The sequence below is a fragment of the Pocillopora verrucosa genome, chromosome 11, assembly GCF_036669915.1.
Source record: "Pocillopora verrucosa isolate sample1 chromosome 11, ASM3666991v2, whole genome shotgun sequence".
Classification (NCBI taxonomy): Eukaryota; Metazoa; Cnidaria; class Anthozoa; order Scleractinia; family Pocilloporidae; genus Pocillopora; species Pocillopora verrucosa.
The window spans coordinates 13,357,645-13,385,391 of record NC_089322.1 but is presented as its reverse complement, the minus strand read 5'-3'; the positions used below and the strand labels follow the sequence as shown (position 1 = coordinate 13,385,391).

At 38.8% G+C, this 27,747-nt stretch overlaps 1 protein-coding gene across 1 annotated transcript; it reads left to right on the top strand.

The window, feature by feature from the left end:
* The first annotated feature begins 2,000 nt into the window (after positions 1–2,000).
* On the top strand, positions 2,001–20,970 carry LOC131791297 (uncharacterized). The gene is made up of 19 exons (XM_066174030.1): positions 2,001–2,061; positions 7,747–7,854; positions 8,110–8,441; positions 9,046–9,190; positions 9,722–9,867; positions 10,706–10,877; positions 11,190–11,305; positions 11,779–11,905; positions 12,825–12,944; positions 13,684–13,839; positions 14,184–14,408; positions 15,082–15,383; positions 16,512–16,862; positions 17,106–17,364; positions 17,705–18,045; positions 18,465–18,554; positions 19,419–19,635; positions 19,952–20,166; positions 20,800–20,970. Exons 1-19 carry the CDS (start codon positions 2,001–2,003, stop codon positions 20,968–20,970), a joined length of 3,654 nt encoding a protein of 1,217 aa, XP_066030127.1.
* The last annotated feature ends 6,777 nt before the right edge of the window (positions 20,971–27,747 follow it).

Sequence of the window (27,747 nt, the reverse complement as noted above, 5' to 3'; positions counted from 1 at the left end):
ATAACTTAACTAAGCCGTTCCAGTTTTTTGTACGTGTGTTGAGTCTACTTCTAGCGTTTTTCGTGGCTTGGTAATACAAAAGAGCGCTAGAAGAGTTACCTTGAGGTAGCAGGAGATTGTAATGGCGTGCTTGAGCATTGCATATTATTGCGGTACATTAAAGTGATGAATCGCCTACACTGCTTCTTTGTTGTGATGGATGCAAACGAATCAGCGTTGATAATCGGCTCAAAGCTGAACCCTTTCTTCTTTGACGATGAGTGATACAAATCGGTCCCCTTGGGAGCGATACACAACCGATAATATGTCAACAGTTTCTGCCGGAATTCCCGTGATCTTGCTTTTCCGGACAAGATCCTTCAAGTAGTTTGAGAATAAAAGTTGCAGCTCAAAGACCTCAAACTAACTATCGCTTGAACGAGGGATTTCCTCATGTTTATCATCGCTTATTTCATTCTTTCAGAGAGTAACAACTCAGTTAAAAATAATTTCCATCTCTGTGGACAAGGACTTCTCTCCTTAAAGGAGGTATATTTTCAAACGTCGTAATTTGTTCATTAGATACATTAACAAGCATGAAAACAGGCTGTTCATATATAAACACAGCTGAGAAGACTTAAATGCGTTATTTCCTATCGATTCCTGGCTAGTTTTGAAATATTTCGAGATCATTACGCAATGACGATTTCACAATAGACCTTAGGCAAGGACAGGAGTTGTTTGGTATTTTTTATAACATATTTCGTGATAATTCCAACAAAGACTTACACTTCCCTCATATCAACATATCTTTATCCATGTATGATAAAACTGCGGCGAAAAAGCCATAATCTCTCGCAAAAATCGCTTTTTTGGACGTCGAAACAACCTTTCGCCGCACGTTCCTTTGTAGCGAGTTACAATGTTTGCCCCGTGGCGATCCCAGAACTCTTTGCAAGGATCAGTTACTGGCAACTCATTCATTACCGCCGGTTTTTAGGCCACTTGTCAACAAGTTAATGACACTTGCTTATACAAATTCATTTCGAAACCAATATTCTTCTGTCAACCGAAGTGATTTGAGAGAGAGAGAAAAGAGAGGATACGATTAATACGTTATCTATCGGTTTGAAGTAGTGACCGACGTCTTTGCTTAAAAATACTGACCAGCCGGAAAAACGAGATGTGACATAACAAGAACGAGTGCGAGTGTTTCATCGAGGTATCCAGACATCGAGAAACAGATGCTTCCATATATTATCTTAAAGTTCACATGACAACCAGGTGGACAATCAGACATGGTTCAATGCTATTCTTGTTTGAAGATTTGATGATTGTAGCCGAGAGGTTACAATTCATAGACCCAACGTTTCGACACTCCTGTCTAGTGCCTTCATCAGGGGTGATCTAGACGCTAAAACAAGAGATCCTTTTATACGCTCACTAATAAGCTGCCCTTTTTTCTGACAAAGTGTAAAAAGGCGTCAGGATTTCACGACTTCAAGGAACGTGGGCGGAGTTGATATACCAGACTTAGTGGTGATAATTTTGCACTTATCCTGCCTGTATGGTTGGTTAGGGTTGTGTGCTCCGATAACACTGAATTTTCTTTTTGCAAAAGAAGACCGCTTTTTGATGCTCTTTCAAACATGTACCAAACTGACGTTTGGTCTGTCCGATGTACTCGTTATCACAGTCATTGCACGGAATAGAATAAATAGCGTCGCTTCGGTTTTTCTTTCGTGACAGGATCCATAGGTTTGGCAAAAATTTGTCCCAAAGTCTGAATAGGTTTTTGAGCAAATTCAACGTTGTGGCCATTCAAAATTGTCTTGCTGGGTTCCGTAACATCTTGGATGTAGGGAATAATAGCGAAACCAGTCGCTGGTTCCCTCTCACATCAGGAGTGCTACTAGTTGTAACTGGTTTTGGGCAGTTACGGAGAAAAGTTTTGGTATAGCCATTCGCCTTTAGGACTTTAGAAACATGTTTCCTCTCCTCAGCCTTCGAATCGAGTGAAGATGGTTGACAGTCAGCCCTCGCAATATCACAACAAAGCTTTGTCTCTGTTTAATGACACAAGTACGTATGCAGTCTTAAACTCTGATCCTACCAGTAAAACTTAAGTGAGAGCTAAAAAAAAATGTTTCAGATTTGAAAAAAGCTGGTAAGATTAGTGACTATACGAACAAAATGTTATACAGTAGTGACAGCTTATATTCACGCTTTTATGGTTTACCAAAAAATTCCTAAACCGGGAATTCCATTGAGACCTATTGTCTCTTTTGTAAATTCTCCGACTTATGCAATTTCTGGTTATCCTGCGAGAATTTTGTCGCCTGTTTTGGTAATACTGATTACACTGAAAATCCCAATTAATCTTGTTGTTAAGGTTGCGAAGGAGAGGCTCAGAGAAGATGCTTCCCTAGAACAAAGAACTTCTCTGCATGTGGAGGACACTATTCATCTGCTGTCTTTTTGCCTCAAAACCACGCAATTTGCATACAACGGTACCTATTATCACAGGTTTTTCAAGTCACTTCACCGGTTAAATCCTTTTTCTGGGGACGATATGTATACGATTTTATTTCTGCGGTATCCGGAAATGAAGCGGAACGCCTCCTATCGATCTTTAATTCAGGTGAAGAGTTTATTCAACTTACCCTTGAGCGTGAAAAGGATAGACATTTGCCCTTTCTTGATTTAAATGTGTACATAGGGGAACAGGGGAATTTAGAGACAAATATCCATCGTAAACCTACCCGTACCGAAAAATACCTCGCTTTCGATTCTCACCACCCTATTTGCCATAAAAAGTCTGTAAAACTTTACTCAGAAGAGGTGACTGTCTACTGTCGACTGTCTACCAACTGTCTACTGGGTATCCAAACGCATCCACGTGGTATACAGTTGTCGATTGGTGAAATCGAGTTATGAATTATTAACGAGTCTGAGAAATATTTTTTTTGTACTCAGCGACTCACGAAAGCGTTAACGTGCCCATTGACAGAGGTTGGAAAGTACGGACCGCGCTAAGAGTCAATCAGATTGCAGAATTCGTTACCGTGCCCTCTGAGAAAAAAGTAAATATTAAGTTCGGTAAGGAAATAAAAGATTCATCTTGTATAGAGCTTGAGACAAAAGAAAAGTAGACAAGTGACATCTTTCTTTAATGACCGTTAACAGTTATCATTGTTTTGAAAAAAAAAAGAAAAACATGTTCTTCTGTCTGCAGATATTATTGATTCTATCTCTCATGGTGCACTAATATTATATCTCACGAAAGCATGATGTGAAGAGTGGCATTTGTACCTAAATGAAACAACATCTCAACCTTGACTTCTCGGTTATGGTGTGGTAAAACAACTAAATATTTATGAAGCTGAGTGTCAAAATGTCTCGAAGGACGAAAAAAAACTGAAATAAATATAGTTTCCAACTCATTTTAAGGAATAATTTAGGGTATAGAGGGCTTTACGAGTTTATTACATTGTTGAATGAGGCTGACATTCATGAATCAGTCAGTTATCATTTGAATTAAGCTGAGAACTGATCAGGCTCCACTGGCTTCGATCCTGACTGGCTGTGTGGCTGGTGGCTGGTCTCTTTCCGATCTAAAAATGGTCGACTTTGTTACACACCCGTTTGGTGGGAACAAGGGATCTTCGATGCAAATAACTTGGTCCCGCTTTCAAACTAAAGGAACCAAAACATTCAAGTAAAATGTGCTTCACATGTGATGTTAATCTAGCACTGAGAAACAGGATAGCTCGATTCTCAAATAACTTGATGGGCATTGCCTTAGGAAAAACATCTCACAGTCTCTTATTGTAATCCTCTATTGATAACATCCCTTAATCAGTTCATCAACGGCCTAGTGAGGACTTCCTCGTGGAGGTGCGAATGGGGGGTGAAGGTTCGTGCTCGCGCGGCGAGAAGGATCGAGTGGACTATTCGGAACTAGGAAAGACTAGTGCATGGTAGATATTTCGTACTCGCCCGTTTTTGTGAGGATGAATTAAGGGATTTCGATGTTAAGGATTTGAAAACGCAGCTCAACAAAGTAGATAAATAATAGATTAAGATGGAGCTGTTTGCAGATGACCTAAGAGCCTTTCTGAGAAATGACTCTAAAAAGGTTTGTGGATAAGACCGGAGATTTTCGATCTGCCAGCGATTTTGTATCAATTATGAAGAAACGGAATTATTTTTCTTAGGTATTTCTGTCATAATATTTAACCATTTTAATGAACTTGCTAGAAAAATCAAGGTCAAGAGGCATTTAAAAAATTTGAATGTCTCCCATAAAAAACCACGGCAGAAGTAAAACTTCGCTGAAATCATTGATTCTAACAGTGGAAAGCTTAAGATGTGAAATAGAGGAATTTAACCATTTTCATGTAAGATCCAAATTGTTGAAACTTTCATTGTCCCAACATTTATGTATGGCGCTGGGCTGATCAGTTTAGAGAAGCTGTGACTAAGGAAGGCAACAGCTCTTCAGGACCCTCCCCTTCCTTAATTTACAAGTACTGCGGACTTTCAACTGCTGATTGGCATTACAAAAAATGAGAATTTGCAAATATACGATGGTGTTGTTTGTATATCCCATTGTATCACTGAGGTCAAAAGGATTTTGATGAAAGAAACTCGGATTTTCAGGATGTTACTGAAAGTTAAAAAAAAAATTGGGATATACTTGTGTCACCCGTACAAAACCTGCTAGAATTACTACAGGTAATAATTTTACTTCATTGAGTTAGTTCCGTTAACTCAACTGATTCTTATTTAGTAACGTTACCTGTCCCAGTTCCTTATTTAAGTCGCAGTACATGACATTTCGAAAGGAAACTGATTAGACTGTGTGAAGTATTCGAATTTTCATGAATCCTTCCAAGAATTTGTTGGGGTTTCTTTTTCTTGCAATCTTGGATTTGACAAGTGCAGAAGGTCAGTTTCTAGCTTCGTTTATATGAATGGAAAAAAGTATTCATTCGCCATTCAAATTCTAGGTGTTGGTGGTCCCTCTTAAATCAGTGGCAAGGTATGTGAAGCATGAACGTTTTAGGCTAGGAATTTTTTCCAAGAAATCTGATTTTCCTTTTTTGAGAAGTCATTTGTCACGTTTGCTTAGCTTTATCTTTTGAGTTCGAGTCCTTATTTCTCATAAATTTCCCACATTTGTCAATTTGTATAGTTCATCTATAGTGTTTATGTAAACAGAAAAAAGAGTAAAATTGAAAAAAAAAGTAAAGTAGGTCACTGAGTAAGAAAAGAAAGAAAAACAAAAGTTAGCGATGTTTTAATTTTCCCAGTGCAACCGATATCATTCCTAATAAGTTATTTTTTTAGTCTCTTTATATCCTCTATCTGCCAAGAGAGGTTGCTGGAGAAACATTAATGCCTTAAATAACAATTCTTAAGTTATCATAGCAATCGTTATGGTGGTTCCTAGACCAATCAGTTTCGCCATGCATGTAGATTTTGATGAATTTTTCTTTTAGTGTTGGGTTTATTGCTTATATCAAAGTATACCAAGAGCAGTAATAGCTAGATTATTGTCTAGCTATGTCAGTACTTAGCTTAGTTGTCAAAATAAAAAATACAAAAAATTAAAAACGCATTTATCATGCTACATATTTTTTAGAAAATAAAACACAGTTTAAGTGCATGTGTCTTAATCCATAGAAATGATGTAATTTTTATTGAAGGTGAAATTGCACTACGTCAAATTTGTGGCCACGGAATAAACAAGCCCAAGTCGTGTAGAAATAAATTCACTTCAATTCCTCAACGGCGTACATGACGTAGGTTGAAAGTAAAATTAAAAACAATCACAAAAGTCACACAATATACGATAGAAAGAAATAGCAAACAACACGACGGAAAGAGGACTATAAAATGCTTACATTGTTACGGCCACAGAAAGACCAAGATTAATACTGCTATTGCCAAAACTGCTGGGGCCAAAAAGAGTGGAAAGGACGACCGAAAACAGCGGTACGTTACTGAACCACGCCAAGCGCGAAAACGAGAAAACAGGCATATTACTTGCTATATGATAAATTATGTGAAGTAACAATACGGCGGCAATTAGGTGGCAATAAAATGATGAAAAGGTGAAACAATAAGTATAAAAAAATGAAACAATAAGTATAAACGTTTGCTAGTTACAGGGTGAAAAGACTGAACTTCAAACACGCATAGAAAAAAAAAACGCATAAAAAATGTCGCACTTAAAACTTACAGAAAGGATGTAAAATTTATTGATGCTAGAATGCTTGCGAGCAACTACATCGAGAGGATTGCTAAATGTTTTAAAAGACTTCTCGCGGGTTTATTTCTTCGTTTTATTTCTTTGATGAATTTTTCTTTTAGTGTTGGGTTTATTGCTTATATCAAAGTATACCAAGAGCAGTAATAGCTAGATTATTGTCTAGCTATGTCAGTACTTAGCTTAGTTGTCAAAATAAAAAATACAAAAAATTAAAAACGCATTTATCATGCTACATATTTTTTAGAAAATAAAACACAGTTTAAGTGCATGTGTCTTAATCCATAGAAATGATGTAATTTTTATGGCAATTAGGTGGCAATAAAATGATGAAAAGGTGAAACAATAAGTATAAAAAAATGAAACAATAAGTATAAACGTTTGCTAGTTACAGGGTGAAAAGACTGAACTTCAAACACGCATAGAAAAAAAAAACGCATAAAAAATGTCGCACTTAAAACTTACAGAAAGGATGTAAAATTTATTGATGCTAGAATGCTTGCGAGCAACTACATCGAGAGGATTGCTAAATGTTTTAAAAGACTTCTCGCGGGTTTATTTCTTCGTTTATTTCTTTGCTTGCGAGCAACTACATCGAGAGGATTGCTAAATGTTTTAAAAGACTTCTCGCGGGTTTATTTCTTCGTTTTATCGGTCAACCACACAATCCATAAGGTATCACCTATACCAAGAGAAACCAGACCTTATTGTCTGACTGTTTGGCCGGTGGCTGGTGACTGGTGGCTGGTGGCTGGTACCTTGACAGCAGGTATTTCCACTGTAATTCGATGCTTCGATATTCGGTGGATAGTTTATTGAGTCGATGAAGTTGATCGATTGAGTGAATGATCTTTGGCTAATATCAAAGAATTTTGTCCCACAATACTTTTAATTTAATCCAATGAAAAGTACTTGCAAAAATTTACTAGTTACCGAGACACGATTTGAAATTTCATAGCGCGACCCAACCGCAAGAAAATTATCTTACTAGTGCTAAAAAGGCAACTATGGATGCCTTCACTTTGTAAACAGAGCTAGTAATATGGCCTCATAAGCAAAGCCATAGTGCTTTCTTGACTCACTGCCTTGGATATCCTGAGAAATCATCATTTATGTCCGCCCTTCAGCAGTTCGAGTTTTCAGCACATTTAATAATAAGTTTGGAAACTTTTGGTTTTAACTCTTTGGAATCTAAAGCAGGAAATATTTCATTACTTTCTAATAGAGGAGATTAAAATTAAATGTTTTGTAAGGAAAGGACTGAACGGTGTTTCTTACATTATTTGTGTGCAAGAGACTACGAGGTTTTCAAGTCACGGTGTGTCTCGGTAGTCGAACTAGAGAGCGACTTTCCGTTCTGTATGAACTGTGTTGCATCTTAATTAAGATTCGAGGATTAAAGTGTTTAAAATAGTCCAGTGTCGGCTAAGAGATATTTTATTACAGTTTAAAGGGCATCGTTTCTTAAAAACAGTTGTGTTTATATTTTGTAGATGAAGGATGTGCGAAATTGACGTATGGGAATCAATCTTTTGATGGGACAGTAGAATACTCTCCAATGAATTGGTTTGAGACACCGTCAGTTGTTAAATTTGAAGCAGGTAATGAATTTATCAAATATATATATATATATATATATATATATATATACACACAATTAAGATATTTCCACCCCAGACGATAAATAATGCCTGTTCGCATGTGTACTAGACCAATCAGAATTAAAATTTAGCAAAAACAAGAAAATATCAACACATATTCTCTTAGCAAAAGACAATGCAACCCAGTCTACTAACAAAATTGGTAAATTCGTTCGATACGTTGCCCTAACTACTTATTTTGAACTCTCTCATCAGCGTGTTCGGGCGAAGAAGCACTTGGGCTAGAGAGCGGTCTCATTACTGATCAACAGATTACCGCTTCATCCTCCTGGAATACTGCACACGGAAAACAGAACGCCCGACTAAACCGCCAAGCCGCCCGAGGTAAAACAAGTGCCTGGTCAGCGGGAAGCAATGATCTCAATCAGTGGCTTCAAATCGATTTTGGACGAAATGTGAAAATTACGAAGCTTGCGACTCAGGGACGTAATGACTACGGCGACCAATGGGTGAAAAGTTATACTCTCGCTTACAGCGCGGATGGCAGCAACGTTTTTCAGACCTATCAAGAGAATGAATTGGATAAGGTGCAGTGGTGTCCTTAATGTTGCAGCTTATGTAGCGAGGGCTGTGAGGAGCTTTGGAATTTTTATGCAATTTTTATTTAGTTTTAATAATGGGGGTCACATTTCATAAGGCATATCGCCATTTTGTGTCCGCTTATCTCCATTTTAAGTTTGTGTCTGTATGAGTAACAAATCCGGCTTCTCATTGATTCTCAACCATATGTAAATCTAGCTGACGTTTTTCATTCGAATCGTCAACTTTTTGAAATTCAGTGAGGTGGTTAACCAACCTTTATCAACTTTTAAATAAAGCCAAACTTACTGTTTGACTTTCCCGAAGACAAAGTGCAACAGTTTGTTTAGCAATTCTAAATGGCGGTCTTTCCCTGTGCTTCTAGTCGTTCATCAGTAAGTCAGCCAATCTCACTCTCCTCCCTAAAAACAGCTGTGAATGGTTTTGATTGCTGAAATTTGAGGTCCTGTGGCGCTGGAATCGCCGTGAAACATCATCAACGGTGTATGCATCGATCTTCCTTGAAATTCGCTAAATTTGCCAGCGATTGTCTTTGCGGATGTAATCTGAATTCCTTGTGAAGTCACATGAATTGTTAATTTCGTTTTTCAGGTTTTTACTGGTAATGCAGATCGGAACACCGTGGTTACCCATGTCTTGTTGCAACCCATCACAGCTCGATATGTCCAAATAAAACCAAAATCATGGAATGACCATATTGCTATGAGGGCCGAGTTTTACGGCTGTATTCTCTCAGGTAAGAGACCGGTCATTATTTAAGGGGAGGGGGGAGGGGATAGGGGAGGGGAGGGGGAGGGGAGAGGGGGAGGGGAGAGAGGAGGGGGAGGGGGAGGGAGAGGGGGGAGGGAGAGGGGGAGGGGAGAGGAAGAGGGGAGAGGGGGGAGGGAGAGGGGGAGGGGAGAGGAAGAGGGGAGAGGGGGGAGGGAGAGGGGGGTTGCAAGCAGGTGGCTGTGTCATAATTAAATTTACCTGATTTTCCCTCCCCCCTCCCCAAGGCTCTATAATATCGTTATGATCATCTCTCGTTGGCAGTCGATTTTCTGTAATCCCCCCTTCATTATGTTGGCGACGAATCCCCCTACCCCCTTAAAACTACGTGATCCCCCAAATTACTCCGCACCCCTCCTCCCCAAGGTGATTACTGATCCTTAGTAGAGATAAGATAATTAACGAGGCATTACTCCATGGTACATGGTTATCATCAACAATCTTAGACAGTACCTATAACAATTTACGCATTTTTTTTATACCTTGAAACAAATCACAGACCGTTATCAAGTACTTGGTCGGAATGTCCACATGGATTATGTTCAAAAACATCTTCGTATAAAAAGAGAGATAACCTTTGGACAGAACCAGGAGCGAGCCAATGGAATTGAGCTTGAAATTCTATCTGATACTGTATATGTTAAGGTAGGTATTTTTACAGTTAACTTTGGATAAGGGAAATCTGTTTTTTGTACCCATTCGTTTGTTCCCAAGAATCTTTTGCATTCATTCGATTCGTACTAAATTCAGACGATTCGTTCTCAGTTTGTTTCAATTCGTACCCGTCCAATATTCAGTGACGATCAAAAGCTAGGAGATCTCAAGAACAGATGTTGACTGTTGCGCACGACACGTTAGTAAAGAGACAAGCGGGTAAAACACAAACAAAGTTCTCTTGCGCATACTTGTAATCTTCTTAACGATAACCACTGAATCATAATTATTGCCTTGCGCGATGTAAGGGTGTCACATAAAAACTGGACACCCCGCAAATAAAACTTCTTCACCGCAGATTATATTGCTACTGATTGCGGTATTTGACATCAGAAATTCACCACACTTTCAAGTAAAGTGGGTTCAGAAACATACTTAACATAGAAAACGAACATAAATTAATATGGTTACGAAACGACAAAACTGACTGGGTGCCATTGGTCCTAGTAGGATACAAAATGTCCGTGGGTAGGAAAAAAGTGGTAACCGTTTCAATCAGTAAAACTGAACCCCTATGTTTCCGAGACCTCCACGAATAACAGTTGGATGAAGAACATATTGTAGCAATCGAGGCCATTTAATTGACCGTTGAGATCACTTTTAATTAGTCTTGGTTTCTGACACTCGATCGAAAAAGCGTTTCATTCCAGAATGTCCAATAGAACTCAAATAAAAATTAGAAATAGTATTTTTACAAATTAAACTACATTGACGTGCCTCAGGGCGGTTTCGATTGCATGTAAGGAATCACTCTGCTTATTTCCCATAGGGTCACGTGGATCTGCGCGGTATGAAAAGATTGACAATATTCAGCCGAGAGGTGATCTTTACGAAAGACAGTCGATTGGACCTCAGAGCTCCCGACTTAAAGCAAAATTTAAATATTCTGTCTCCTGGTTCCGATGGAGATGATGGGAAGCATGGAGTTCATGGTCCAACAGGTGAGTTAAGGACTGCCGGAAATTTAAGGCCATGGTCTTCTGTCCTTTTTTTGTATGTTGCTTGTGTGGGTCAGGACCAAATGTCATTTGTGTGGTGGTCGAGAGGTACCAAATCCCCGAGGTTTACTCCCTCGAAATAGGCTGATAGAGATGTGCTACTGGATGGGATCGCATTTTCAAGACTGGGTTGACTGTTATGGGGTTACTTTTTCAACAAAGTCATTAGAATGGGGTCGCAAATTGTCGCGATTTTGGATTATGCAACGCAATATTTTCACTATATCTCTTTTTTTTTTAATTCGACTTTGACAGTCACAGTCTACGCCGAAATTATTGCTGGCTATGTAAATATTGTAACAAATGGCGGAAATGGAAAACCAGGGCAAAATGGCGCGAATGGAAGAAAGGCAGCCGACAGCATGCACAAGGTACATTGTTCAATAATTGACGTGCGTAATATAGGAAAACTAAGGGAAAAGTCATTATTTATCGCCTGCAGGGAATGGGGGGGGAGGGGAGGGGAGGGTGGATGATTTCGGGAACGAAGAGGGGTAATAAGGTGGGCTATAGAAAATCTACTGCAAATTAACTGCCAATCGGAGTGGGGGGGAGGGGGGAGGAGGGATAAGAATAGAAAGAATCAGGTGAATGTTATCGAGACACAATCGAACCCTTACAGCCCCCCCCTCCCCCACCCAGGTGATGAATAACGACAGTTCCACTGTTTATGATGATATGTCAGACTACAAAGCTTTCATTACAAAAAAGGAAATGTTGTAAACTGAAACAAATTGTTAAATTTGAAGATCACTATTGATAATTTAACGGATTTTTACTCTAACAGTAGAGGTTTTGTGTCAATAAACAATAATTACTATTTCTAACTCTACTATTCAAACAGCAACCGGACAGGACAAACTCTAACTGCAAAGCAGGCATAACAAGGACTGGCTGCACTAGACACTTTGCAGGGATACGAGGTATATCAGGTGGAAATGGAGCAAATGGCGGAGATGGTGGGAGATCAGGTAAAACTGAAACTTGATAGAGTAAATTAATTTTTTTTCTCTTGAGATTAACCGAACTGTCCAAAATTGTCAATAACGCTACTAGCGTTATTGACAATTTTTGGGCAGTTAAGAATAGTTCCTTTTCCGACGCCGCAACCACGCGCGGTTGGGAGAAGGTTCTCAAGAAAATGTGGTGCTGCGTCAATTTGGGGATTAACAAGATAATTTGGTGTTATCAACTGAGTTGATGATGGAAATTGTCCACCGTAAAGAATTTCTAAAGCTGACGTTTCGAAAGTTCGTCCTTTTTCAGAGGGAATTAGGAACAGCTAACGCTTGAAACTTTAATTTAGAAATTCTTTACGGTGGCCAATTTCCATTTTCAACTCAGTCGATACAAAGAGAATAATACATGACGCGCGTGGAGATAAAGTTTCTCTTCGAGTATTCAACTCGATAGCTCACGAGTGAGCGCAGTTTATATGATAAAACCAAATTATCCGCATAAAAAAATTGGTTCAGCGTACGTTTGATGAGATGTGGTGAACATACCGAAGGTTTGGAGAGAACGAAAGATGCGTAACAGTTGGCTGCTCTTCGAGCAATTGATTCCAGCCTCTTAGGCACTCTCCAATCTTCTCAAGTGCTTCATATCTAGATTGAAAAACAGCTGATGCATGAACTAATTGTTTCATTGTATTTTCCATGCAGTAGCGAAATATGTCTGATATGGTAATTCCCCTGCCATGCACACGCACGTTTTTTACTGTACCCCGCGCACAATGGAAACCTGTGGCACTCGCGCTAGCGCCGTTGACTTTGATTACTTGTACACCAACTGACTGTGTTGTAAACAGTAGTAATCATCATTTAAATGCACTGCATTTACTTATGTCCCTCACCTATGTATTTATTTATTTATTAAACTTAACAACAGGAAATGGCGGTGATGCAGGCCGTCAAACTCTTCATGTTCTGAAAGTGAAAGGGAAAATCGAATTAACATCTTGTCGCGGGACTGGAGGGCAGGCGGCATTAAACGGATTAGGAGGAGCCGGTGAGGACTCACAAATTCTTCATTAATAAAATTTTGCACAAGGGTACAATTATCTGCCAATTTTTTTTTCTTTTTCTCCTATCACTATGATAGAATAAATATCATTGGTCGGACGAAACACCACAAATGAACGTATATTCAGATTCTCTGGAAGGCAGTGAAACACTTTGCTACCAATACTTCATCGGATCAGCAAGAAGCTCGGCTCACGATATGAATTATTTAAGAAAGGTCAAAAACACTACGACGACGCGAAAACTGACTTAAGCAAAAACGAAAACCACGAACAAAGGCAATTACGTAATAGTTTGTAATCCTGGCACCGACAAGTTGTTATTGTAACTGTCGCACAACGTATGCGACTTGGTGTCACTCTTTGTCGATAGCTCCAAATAAAACGGGCACTATACTTTACTATGGCGCTATACTTAGCTTTTTCAACAATCATGTTTTAACCAGCGGAATGCAATCAAGAGAAGGTATGATCCTCGAAAATTAGCTGCAATCAGTCAGAAAGAAGGTTGAGAAATTCAGGCTTAGACTGGACTGGAATCTGCGCATCCCAAGTGCATGTTGGGAGCGGGGCAAAGTTTAGAGGATTCTTTATTCCCGCAAAGGAATCTGATGAGGCTGGATTGAAAGTGGATTGATGACCAGCTGATAAATGGGCAGATCAACCTGCAGAAGCATCAACTGAGCAAGAATAGTTTGATCAATTGAAAGAAATTGTTGTTTTCAGGTGGTCTAGGTGGACGTGGTGGCCGCGGGATAAACTGTAAGAAGAGGAGCTCATGTCCGCGTTTTAGTCTGCGCTGTCGTCATCGGTGTGAATCATCCGGACTAACTGGCGAGGCCACTCGCGGAGCAACTGGAAGAAGCGGAAGCAACGGACAAGGTTTTTCATTTGTTTATTCGTTATTTATTCTTTAATTTAATTTTAGGCGGTCTTACGCTTCCTACACGTGAGAAAAGAGTGGAACGCTGTTTCAAGTTTAAGTGTTCCCCTTCTTCCTATCTAAACTTGCGGTGTTGGCTCGAGAAAGAAAACTGAAATGAAATGTTTTCAGGTCTTGTGTTCAACAATACTGCAATGGGGAGGGAATGGGAAGAAAGGTTCCTTCCAAACATTGTAATTTGAGGGGTAATGCTAGAACACTAACTATTAGCCGTTCTCTCTAAAGTTTACGCTTTAAATGCATATTTAACAACTTTCAATTTTGTTACGATTTTACTTTTAAGGACTCGTAGCAAAAGGCTCCAATGGTCAGGTGGAAAGTTCTTATCTTCAGAAATTTAGTTTGGGTCCCAAGCAATTGAAAAAGTATCCTCTGCAGCTGATAAAGATGATGACAAGATATGGTCAAGACCTTCTCTGGGCTAACAATATCAAAAAAAGCGACGCTGTTTTCAAGTTTGTTGTAAAATTGTCAAGTGGCAAACCTGGAGCGTCCGAATTGACAAAAGGTTCGGCATTTTCGAATATATTTTCGTTTAATGTAAGTTACAACAAATTCAGTGTCAGCGGTTTATCCGCCAATTAGGTTTCAGTCCCCTCGCACCATATGTATATATTTAAATTTTCGCGCGAAAAGAACAGTATGTTATTCAGTTTGTCGTCCTTTCATCGTTTCTTTATGGCACCCGTGTACTCCCTTTATCCAAACCGTCAGGTACACTTTGCGTTGTTTTTTGCCGTTTTATGTTTCGCTTTGTAATCGTAGTTATTGTTGTCGGTAGTTGGTTGTAGTGTAATTTAGTTAATCGTATTTCAGAAACCACTGGTTACGATTCAGTTGTATGGTTTGAGTAACTGTCCGGAAATTTACTGATGCATTCGCTACAATGTATTTCATGAAAAGAAACTACATAAAAGAAATTTGCTGATAACTCTATTTTTGAAAGACATGATCTCATCCCGGCAATAAATACGTAGATTCCATGTTGCCGTACGTTTGTACAGTAATATAGTACGGAAGACCTTAAAATGTGGTAGGAACAAAAAAGTAGGACTGGAGGCACAGCCTTAAAAAGGTAAATAGTTATCAGAAATAAAATGTAAATCCCCATTGGGAGTTTGAAGCGGTACACAAGCAGATATCAACTCCCTTGCTAATCATTTGCTTGGATTATTTCTTAGTGGCAAAGAGAAGACTGGCTTTTATGAACAAAGTAGGATATGACAGATTTGGGAATAACGAGCTGTTCGCACCTATTATGAAATGGGAGGTCTTCAAGAAACAAGTCGAAGTCATCAAAGATCGTGCAGAAACGTTTGAGGACGCTTACAATGCTATCAAAGAATCGATTAAACGGCGTGATGACGTTAAGACAATACTGAAAGCACTACCACAGGCTGCCAGACTTCAAGTTGTAAAGCAAAAGAACAGACTGGAAGAGGCCAGACGGGTAGCAGTGAGCGAAAAGGGAGCATATGTGTTAGTAAGTGTCGAAACCTCCATGTCGAATATGTACCGATTTCTTAGCGAGAGGGCACCAACCTGTGAAACTGAGATCTCTAACTAGTCTTCCCTTTTACATTTTTCTAAGATGAATAATGCTATACCGGCAATCTTCACTAGAAACACTCTGAATCAAAACACTTTCGTAAGCGAATTTTGTCAACGTGGGCATTGCATACGGCGTCCTGTCCTTCTCTAAAACATTTATTTCAAAGGGAAACAACTAATGAACAAGTCTTCTGCTCTGACCAGATGCCTCGACTCTATACGTGGGAGTATAGCTTATAAACAAAGTGGAGCTTAGTCCCATAGCCTTTTCTAACAGTGTTAGAAAATCAAAGGCCTTACGGAAAACGCACTGGTCGGGCGACGAGGTCTGGGTTCAAGACAAAGCTGGTCAATATTGGTGAAGACATTTTATTTTTAAAGTACTTCTCTCCACCAAAGAGCACCAGTGAAGTGTTAGAGAAGTCGGGCGGATTGATGAAGGATAACCTGCGATGACGTAGCATCCAATCCATTGGGCGTGGCATTACTCCTTGTCGCTTCGTGCTAAGGGGTTCCGGATATACTCCAGCTAAAGATAAGCCAAACGGCGAAATTTCAGATTGAACCTCCTTGGTTTACTTCAATTTTTAACATATTAATGAATAAAGGGGTTAAGTTTCAAAAGAAACTGAGGCGCTGCGTCGGTGGGAGAGTATAACAGGGTAATTAAGAGTAAATAAGGTAAATTGGTCATCGTAAAGAGTTTTAAAGATAAACAGTTTAACTCAATTCACTCTCGTCATAAAATTATACCAGTTTATCTTAACTTTGTGAAATGTTATAAATCGCAGTATTGTAAAGGCTGCTTTCGCGATACTGACAAGAGTGAACGCGAAATAAACTCATTTGTCGGTTGGAACTGAAGATAATGAATACGCAAATAAAAATACGCAAATACGCGGGGGAACCAAGCCGTGTACTTATAACTTCTTTTCAGCAACATTTTCTCTGAAGAATAACTTAAATAACGATAGGCGACTGAAAATAATAACTCATTTGTCTTATTTTATTCTACGTATCCCTAACATTACAATTTTATGTCTCCTCTTTGTTGCACCAGGCTATTGGTGAGCTGGAGGCCAGCATGAAGAGCAATCTACTGGAAGCAAAAGCGATGCTTCCAGACGTGTACGAAAAAGCAAAGTTTAACAGCGACGACTTATTTGCCATTCTTGAAGGAGTAACAGGATTCTTTAGTGGTGCAATGGGAAAAGATCCTTTCGCCGCCCTTGGATCAGCCCTAGGAGTGATCGGACATTTTGCTGGCAAATGTGACCTTGGTAAACTTCAGAATAATTTGGATAAAGTAGAAAAATGGTTGAAATTTGGACAGGACTATGCTGCCCTGAAAGACTCAAGTGAATTGGATTTTGACCAAATGGATGTGGCTGCTGTGCCTGAAGTAATGCAGGTAAACATAGAGATGCTGCATCTTCGATATCTATGTTTGTGTTTCTTAACAGCTTGTTGTTTTGTTGTTTGTTTGTTTATCTACTGATTTATTTTTACTCTTTTGTTTGTTTTGTTTTCTGTGTGTCTCTCTGACTCTCTGTCTCTGTGTTTGTCTGTATGCCTCTTTCTTCGACCCTAACTTTATTGCTGTTTCCCAAGTTATATCCAGCTCATGACGATTTCTTTATCTTCTTATAAAAAGGCTAATCTGGAAATGAACAAAGAGGGACTTGCAGCGGACCTTGTTTGCCTGCTGGATGAGAGTTCAAAACCCCGAAACTCGGCAAAGTTTCAAGAACAGATAGAACGATTTTTTATCGCCGGTGCAGCAAGAATCGATCTCATAGCAAAGGTCATGGACTTGGATAACGAAATCGGTGGACATAACTTCGACATTCCTAACTTAGAAGAGACAGCAAATGAAATTGAAAGCCTTGGTAACTCTGGTGGTAAGGATCTTTGTGATTATACATCGCATCAATGCTACCTCTTTTTATAACAATGATATTTGCGCTTACGATCGCACGCACGGTCGTGCACATGCAGGATGACGTGTGGCTATACATTCTCGCCGAAATTTCCCATCAAGTTTAGCTTGAAGGCCACGTCGCTTCACGCTTTCCCTGTTGATGATCCTCTCTCCGTAAATAAGCAGGAAAACGAATATTAAGCGTGACAGGTTCGTTTTCCAAATTCATCTAACTTACAACCGCTGTTTTTCATAATTTCTGTTTAATTAGCATGATGGTGTATTTGTATTTTAGTAAGCAAAGGTCTAATAATAATATATTTCCTTTTCAGATTCTCCCATCGCTGAAAGCACGCAGCAGATGTTTCTGGATGATTTACTTACGTCTTATCAGCAGATAGAGGCAGGATTTGCACGACAACTGTACCAGTTGTATAAAGGTTTCGAGTTTCGCTCTCTATGGATTGTTCAGGAAAAATTAGCAGAATTCGAACGGCAAGCGGTGTTAGCCGCTCAGGGAACAGGAAATCTCCAAGGGGTTTTAGAGCTTACAAAAGCACTTCAAGGAATCGATGATATCGAAAATAAGGGACAGCGATGCTTCACAAGATTTCGCCACACAATCACCACGCACAAATGGACATTTGACAGTAACAGTACTAAAGACAACGTGGTATGTGGTGTATTTCTTTTGTGTTTGTTACAGTGAGCTATTAAATAAAACAGATGTTGTTTTTTTGCAGTTGTTAATGTTGCTGTTGATGTCTTTTGAACTGTTTCCCTGTTTTCCATTTTGTTTTTTGCTATTTTTCGTTCGGTCGTTTATTCAGTAATTGGCTGTTTAGCCCCCTTGGATTGAGTGAAAACCTCGTTAAACGCTCATTTCATTTTCTTCATTTGCCTTTTCAATTTTTCATTTTGTCTTTCTGAGCAAACTTTGGCAGTTCCCCGTGTGGCTTGTTACCTTGTTACGATTGTGACTGTTGGAAAATGAATATGCTAGTTCATTTCTATTAAAGCAACCTCTGCATTAGATTTCATCTTTATTATTATAAAATTGTTGACTTAAAGTTTCTTCTTCGTTTCCTGCAGATGTTCGACGAACTTCATGAGGGCACTACGAGGTTTTCATTGAAAATTTCAGATAGCTGCGATCGCTGTTATAACGTGCGCCTTTTGAAGGTAATAACTAGGTTCAGATCAGTTATGCTAACACATCTTTGGCCATAATGTTATAATAAGGGCATGGAGCATAAAGCCGGCATAATGAGTAAGATTCTCGAGCACATGAAACGCCTTAAATTGCACTTCCAGTACTAACTTCTAGTACCCTTTTTTTTAGTTTCTATTACTTTTCTGTAATTTTTACGGCTAGGTTACTTCATTGAAAGCCTGGTTAGAACCTCACGTACTCGATATTCCAAGGTTCTAAGGCTTTACTCACGCCACGAGATTATATACAGTTTATGATCTCTTCAGTAACTCACTGACTCTCAAACGCTCTTAAATTTAGTAACTACGTGGACCAAAATGAAAACGCATAAGCATAATTTTTGGCATAATGCTCTGTTTTCAGGGATGACTCTCAAAAGCTTAATGTTCGAATTGTCGACCATAAGAGCAAGCTGTTCTTATGGTATTGCAGAGTTGTTATTCTTGTAACAACTCTGTTATACTCCATTCACGCCAGAAAAATATAGTTAGTTGAGCCGTGTTTAACCTTGCTTATAATTGAATGAAAATCAGAGACAGAAACCTGAAAAACCGGATTTTCCCTGGGGTTTATTTAGTCAGTAACATGCACTTTCAATGCACTTAATTTGAAGTCGGCAAACATTGGTTTAAGTAGCTCCTACGGAAAAAATAATGTCAAACAGTGATTTAACAAAACAACTTTAAAACATGTTCAAGCTTTGGTACGAATGGGGAATTTGACTGTCAATAGAGATAATTTTTCTAACTGTCCATAAGAATTAAGTTCTATTCGCCCTAATCTGTATGATTTTTGTTTTGTTTTGTTCTCCGTTTTCGCCTTTTCGTTCTTAGATGTACGTTGAGCTAGAAGGTGAAGGATCTCAAAGCGGTGATTACCCACCGAGGGTTTATCTTAAATTAAGACATCTCAGTGGCTCTTACTTTAGAGATGGAAACGGGAATGTCAGGGAATTCCGGCAGCCTTTAGGATCATGGCGGACGTTAGAATTCGACCGATTTGCAATCACTAATTCCGAAGGATGCAACAAAGAAAAAGCAAAAGGAAACAGTAAGTGATGATTTAAAAGGCTAACCCTAAATAGTATTTCGGGGTAGCCCTTCTTCCAGGCGTCACGCAACGCTATCATCAAAGCGTGACATCCTGCAGAACGGAGATTAGACTCTGACCAAACCAATTCGTTCTTCAACGCATACTTTTCCATGCGTTTTTTCTTCCTATCATCAACTAACACCCGGAAACGCTGATGAAAACGGAGCGTGGAGCGTTTTGAAAAAACGCCTCTTTCATAACCTAGATAAGTCTGTACATAATGGACACCCAGTTTCAAATCATTTGTAAAACATTTCATCTCGCAAATTTTCAGAGGATTCTCTCTTCTGTATGGGCAAGGACGATAACCGCTTTCAACCGATGTGCTGCCATTATCTCAGCGGTTCACCGTGTGATGACATACTTCTCGGAGCAGAAGAATGCCGGAGTCCATTTGGAACCTACGAAATGACCATACCGATTGACAACAAAACTTCCTGTATAGCCAGTGGCTCGCACATAACAGACGCAAACTGCAAGGAATTTGATGTAAGCTTAAGTTATTAGATTTTACTAAGAAGTTTTTGGGCATCTGAAATAAAGACAATCCCCAAGTGCTCTCGGCTAGCAATTTTCCACACGCGTTAATTCACCATTGCAGAGAAAAACTAATATTTTAACGTCAAAGTTCGCGTTTTACTTGTACTTTTTAGCAGTTAAGAAAGGTTCTTCCTTCATATGCATTTTGCCTATTTTTATTCCTATCTTTATTCCTCTCCAGATTTTTTCCGATCCGTTTTTTTAAAGCAATTACATCTGACTAAAATCAAGAGGATATTTTATCTGATGCCTAGGGAGGAAATTGAAGCAAACAATGGCGTCGTAAAACTTGATAGATGCCATGCAATTAGGAAAATAATCCTTTTCTTTTTAGCTTTATTCTTTATCCTCCATTTTCAAACAAATAATTGTTAATCATTGCCGGAATGAGACTGGAGTAATGGCTACTTGTTATAGCCACAAGGGTCATAAATTAAAGCCGTGTACCAAATCATGTTAGCATCGAATGTAATCGCGCATGTAGTTAAAACGTTAAAAGGATTAAGTAAATGGAAAGATAACTGATGGCTACAATACGTGAGAGTTCCGATTAATCTAATTGTTTCCTCTTTTGTAAATCAGCGTTCAGTGTTCACAAAAATGAACGTGTGGATTCAGTATCTGTACTGGACTGGTGAGTACCCAACAGGTCCAGACGACCCAAGATGCAGCAAGTTTAAGGACCCAGACTCCGAGGCTGAGCATGTTCCCATAACTATTAACCATGAAGCATCGGGTGATATCGAATCATAAAGAAAATTTGAAGAAAAAAAGACACAATAAACGCAGTGGAAGACTGCAATCACTATGATTTAAGGAAAATTGTAAACGGCACTCACTCGTTTAAGGCAAGGGGACAAGAAAAAGAATAAAATAATTGCGAAACATTTCCTTTGTTTGAAACTTATTGCACATATGCAGGGAAAAAAATATCGTTTATTTTCTTAAAGTACCTGTTTGGAATTATTCTTGCTCATTTCCTCCACACTCTGGTGTAAGCTGGCAATTGAAGAGTTCAAACTTGATTTCAGTGACGACACATTCTCTTTGAACTAGAGATTAGAGAAATATTGACAAATCATCAGTAATTTTTACTATTTCATCCATGTATATGATATTGTAATCCAGAGAATTGTACATACCTGTAAGTTAACAACACCTGTATTGGATTTTGAAACAATCACGAACTCCTCGGTGAAACTTGTCCAAGCAGAACGAATTAACAAGTGAATCGATGGTTGCCTCATAGGAAACCTACCTCACTCCTTGAGTTTTCAAGCGTCTTGTTAAGCTTTTCAACGTTGCCTAATGACGTTTCCAGGATTGATGACAACAGGGTCGTCGTAAAGGCCAGACCGTCGATATAAAGAATAACACCATATTATAAGAATATCATCATGTGCACATATTAATAAGTGAGACCTTGCAGATGAAGAAAGGAGAAAGCATTCAATCTAAAATGTAACTCCGTCTCCTGACCTTTTCCATAACAGATGAACTAACGTCAGCCAAAGATTTCTTCAACTTGACGTCTGTATCTTGCAGGTTACTTCTTGTTGAATTTAGCTCCACACCGAAGTCTTGTAGCGCCCTTTTCGTCTGAAATAGAGGGATATAGAGGATCATTACTATCTTTTTATGAAAATTCTTAAAAAATGAATGGACGCTGAGAGCTTCTTTCGCTCAACCTGCGCTTGGAAAAGCTGAGTATCACTGCCCATGGAATCATGTGACAGAACAATTTGAAGGACGTGTGTTTGCTAGGCCACATCGATAGGTTTAATTCATTGCCTCGCCAAAATTTAGACCCCTTGGAATTCATTTACCAACAAATTGTAATTGTAAGCTGAGAGTAAGCAATTTACAAACTTAAAAAGCAGCAGTCTAATTGGGAAACTCTCAATTACAGCATAAGATGCTCTTTGACGGTTTTGCTCGTGTTTCTATCCTTGAAGGATCTTAACACATTGAGAAACCATCAAACAACTCAGAAATCAAAGTTTGAGTTCATCTGTCTGCAACGCGTTTGCAAGGGTCGTCATCAGTCTCATGGTTGAGAAAGATGAATAAAGGCAAGAACACGATGAAGAACGGTTGAAACAGATATGATAACAGGCAAGGGTACCTTTAGCGACATAATTACAAACTTTTCTTCAAGTTTCAGAAATAATAGACGAATTTCCATCAGATCTTTGTTTTTTTCTTCCTGTACATGGAAAAATATTATTTGGGAAAATTACGAGTTTTCTTGAAAACTAGCGATTTCAATGCCAGCAATGGAGCACTTAAAGGCATGAATTTGATTTACTTATGTGCATCCTGGTACAACTGATGAATGACTCTGACTCCTCTTCACTAATTTGTAAGAGCTGTTATGAAAAAAGGGGTATAATCTATCCTCAGTTGATTGATACTGAGATAGATCAATCTTGGGAACGGAACCTGAACGGAACATACTTACAAACTTTTCTTCAAGTTTTAACAATAATACACGAATTTCCATCAGATCTTTGTTTTTTCTTCCTGTACATGGAAAAAATATTATTTGGGAAAATGACGAGTTTTCTTGAAAACTAGCGATTTCAACGCCAGCAATGGAGCACTGAAAGGCATGAATTTGATTTACTTATGCGCATCCTGGTACAACTGATGAATGACTCTGACTCCTCTTTACTAATTTGTAAGAGCTGTTATGAAAAAAGGGGTATAATCTATCCTCAGTTGATTGATACTGAGAAAGATCAATCTTGGGAACGGAACCTGTACATGTACATCTCCAGTCAGTCTGGCTTTCTTTCAATGCCTTACATACCCAATCATTGCACTACGTGAACATTAGGCAATTTTTCACGTGCTTGAATTGTATTTGGCAAATCAAATTCCATTTTGCCACATTAGACTTCGCTCCATCACATGCCATTTCCTTGAAAACAACCTGCATTTATCACGTATTGGAACCGCGTTATCCAACACCACTGAAAAACTTCACATGAAACTTTATGCTACTGATAGTGAATTTTCCACGCATTCTCCCGCATTTTTACTTTTTCTACGCATAAAATTGGCTTTCAGCAACCTTGGAATTAACCCAATTGTGTGTTAATTCCTTGTAAACAACCTGCATTTTATCACATATTTCATACTACACATAGGGCAAAGTCCTCATACGAGATCGCAATATATCTTTGGTTGGGGTCAGTCTGCTCAGAAGTAGTTAGACAATAGAGACGATAGACCACAAAAATACTTGTGTGAGGTTAGATAAATCATGTTTTTTCTCTTTCTCTTGAAGTAATGCGATATTTTGTTCTTTGAAAGTTATGAAAACATTAGGAACACAGAGTGTCCCATTTCGACCTACCTAGCTAAAAAATAAGTCTTGCATGTTACGCATGCCTATGTTTTCAGATAGTGGTTGCTCGATTGATAAAACTCAGTAGGTAATATGTGCATCTATTTTGGAAAAATTTATGGCTCCTTTCTGTCACCGGTTGGAATAAATCCAGGTTTTATAGCAGCCTACAAGGGACACCGCACTATGCAGAAGCAAATAATTAGTTTTGTAGGTAATTTATTTATTTGCTCACATTTGATGAACCCATCGTCAATAATTCATCACTAGTTCATTTAAATTAAGAAAAAGTTACAATGAGGTTCAGTTCTAAGATTCCCAATAATATTTCATATTCCTAGGAGATTAACTTAGGTTACTGTCAACAAAATCTGGTCAAAATTTTCAAACATGTCGTTTATTTGCTCTTGAATCAGAGAAATCATTAAGTTTAATTGGTGGAAAGCAAAAATATAGAATAGAATAGAATAGAATAGAATGCGAGATTCGGTTAAAAGAGTTTTTTAGGGTAGCTAATACTAAAGAATGAAAGGTGTAATAAAGTTTCCAGCAGAGTGTTGACATTCCTGGCGGACCTGCTGCATTGCACAAAAGAAGAGAATCTGTCACATTCCCCAAAACATTGAGAAGTAAGAGTCTCCATGAAATGGTCATAAAGAGAAGTCACTTTGCGCCAAATCCAATAGAAAGCCTGGCCCAAAGAAATCGAAGACAGATGATTTTGACGAAGCGAAAATATTTGACCTTTCTCTTTGCTTCTCTTGGAGAGTTTTTGGACTTCGTTTAACCCATTTGACCCATTCGTTTCCGTCGCAAGGTGACCTTTCCCTCGAAATTTCATGGATCTCTTTACCAGCAGTTTGGCCAAGGAGCTTGATATTGTCTCTAATTGGTTGGTGCCATTACCGCATCGACACACACTTAAATGAGGTGCGAAAACTGAAATTTTTTAGAGGTTGAAAACTCTAGGTTTGTTTTTAGGCAAGTTTGCCCCTATTTAAGCAAATTAATAATGTAGGTAGTTTTTTCGGATTTTGATGAAACTTGGCCAGAATATTCTTCAGATATTAATGCACAAGATGGTGCGATGCTTTAATGAAATTTGAAATATTTTTCCTGTGTCATTTCCCGAACTTGATGACAACAACTTAGTTATTTCCTAGGGGGCTGAAGGAAAGCTTGTTGTCAAGGTACCGTGAAGGATGACGGGAATAAGAAGAGAAAAAAGAAATCAAGGGTCACTCGGTAAAAATGGTGCACCTGGAATGATGGGAATGAAAGAAGATAAAGACCATGAAGGGTCACGTGGCAGCAGTGGACCGCCAGGAATCAAGGGTGTGAAAAGAGAGTAGGGATCTAAAGGAGAGAAAGGAGAAATCGTGAATAGTGCAGTGTCACAGACCAACTGGAAACAGTGTGTGTGGAAAAGGATGATAGTAGAGATAGTGGAAAGATCAAAGAAAGGGAATATCAACAAAATCTCCAATTTATTCCCTGTATCACCATTATAGGAAATTTCTCTGCTTTTTTGGACAGGTGTTTTCCTATTGTTTTCTTGTGGTTGTTGTTCCAACCAATCTGTATTTATTTTTTCTCTCCAGAAATCCACTTTTGCTCACGGATTTTCTAGGATTCCTGGATTGAATGGCATACCAGTTGTTAACCTGGCAGACGCTTTTGAAACTCTTTACACTGGCCAATTTACGTTATCAGTTCAGGAGATAAAACCAAATAATCCTGTAATACCCCTCACCGACGCAGTTCCACAATTACAAACTGATTACCCTCTTTGAATATCTAAGGGCTTGGCCACCTTTCACTTCTGCATTTTCTAATAAAAAAATTGTTATCTGTGATAATTAAAAAAGGGTCAAGCTAACGAATGCTGTCACCTATGTCCTAAATCAAACACGTTGTTACGCCAGTTTAATTTGATGCTCAGTTGGAAAAGTATTTGAACATAGAGGGGAAATGGTTTAAGCAAACTGGGTGGAAGGCACCATGAATCTTGGATTCCAAGATCTTCTTATCTTATGTAACATATCTTGCTGCTACAACTTTAGCCATGGCTAACTCTTACTAACTTCTATCAAAAAAATATGCAAAGATATTTTCACGTGGTGGTGTTTTCTTAACCTTGGAAGTTGACACCATACCTGTGCTCTATGTGAGATAGCGGCACATAAGACTGTGTAATAATCTGAAGCATTGAAGGCGGCTTACATTCTAGAGATAAACTCCGTTCTCTGAAAAAACAGATGTGGCCCTAAGGCTGATAAGAAACCTTTAAGTCTTGTAGAAAAATAAAGCACCCAAAATAGTGGTAATTATAGAAACATCACTTCCGAGAACATACGAAAAAGAGACACAAAAATATCGTTGTTATGAAATAGGTTGTTGTTCATCGTGGTAGTTGGATGATGTTATAAGTTTGTTCTGTTGTCTCACGACAAAGTCACTTGATGTGGAACGCGACGTTTCGACTGCTTACTACAAGTCTTCTTCAGGGGATAGGGTCGACTGGTTGTGACACGGCATTCCTGTGCATCCTAGCAGGCAGGAAAAGTTCAAGGTCATCATCAAATTATTTCCTGTAACACCCTTATCAAACATTTTTTTGCGCTAAGACTGTCTTCTCGGCATTTTCTATAGGATTGCTCATTCAACAAGCTGCAGTCTGATACAGCTATTGAAGTCTCATTCCAGCGAGATAACGGCACATAAGACTGTGTGAAAAATAATCTGAAGCATTAAAGGCTTATATACGAGAGATAAATTCCGTTATCCGATAACAGTAACAGATGTGACCCTAACGCTGATAAAAAAAAACCTTTAAGTCTTGTTGAAAATATCGTTCTTAATTTTAACTACACAACACGAGTCTGCAACTTGTACCATTATTACACAAAAGCAGATTTTGGAGAATAAAATATATCTCACCGCCTCAATGTAAGCATGAATACAGTAATCGATCATAGAACAAATAAACATGATATCAGGCGCTTCAGAGTCCACAGAAACACTCTTCTGAACATGTAAGGGCTTGACCGCTTTTATCCTGCCGCAGTTTGTGAATTACAACACTGTTATCTGTGATATTTAATAGCGGGTCAAACTAACCAATGCTATCATGGGTACCGGTAGGGGCCATTTTTTGGCCAAAAAAGCACTTGCAGGTTCCCCAAATTTTTATGAAACAGTCGGAGAGGAACAGGGGTCATACGGTAAACTAACATAGGCCTACATACGAAATGAATGTATTCTCTCCTATGAATCTATCATATGAGCCTATAAAACACGTTAAAAGAAATATATATAGTTGTCTCTGCCATTTCGACGACCGAAGATATCAATGATACGATCCATTGGCTACAGAGTTGGCATATGCCCTTTCAAAGTTAATTGCGATGCCGTTACGGATTCTTTGTTGCTCCATGGTGCTGCAGAAGTAAGTTTTAATCTGCGCAATGCACTGAATGATCGTTCTGTAGATGTAGCGGGTGTCACTGCAACGATATATATGTACTACTTTATTCGGAAAAATGTGGAAACGTATCAAATAGAACCTTGTTCTGTACTGCCATTAGCAATTCGGAAACAGTCGTGTGGCCTAATCCGCGCACACGACGAATGATTGCGTACCTTTTCTGCTCGTTTTCCAGAATAAAATAAAAAGTAACTCTTTCAAGAAAAAAAAATACGAAACGAAACATGGAAATTTTTGTAAAAATTTGGTCTGCCCAAATCTCTCTTGCTGCCCAAAATATCTGAGTTGCCCAAAATTTGAGGGGGCGGGGGAGGGGGGTGTTGCAGCCCCCCAGGAGGGAGTACATGCTTCATTGAAAAACGTGATATGGATATCAGAGTTAAGTTGTTTACTCGTGTGTGATCTCGAGTAGCTTGAGACTTCCTTATCATTTAGCTCCAGCGCTTCCTACAGTTTACATTGAAAGGAAATCTCTAGGATATAAATGGGCACGTACATAAGAAGACATATGCTTCAGTGATACAACACGAACCAGTCGAGCGAAGTAAACATTGGAGTATGGCGAAGCTTCTGAACCTCTTATTCTGTTATCCGAAAACAGTAACAGATGTGACCCTTACGCTGATAAGAAACCTTTGAGTCTTGTAGAAAATTGAAACACCTTAAATAGAGGTAATTATAGAAACATCAT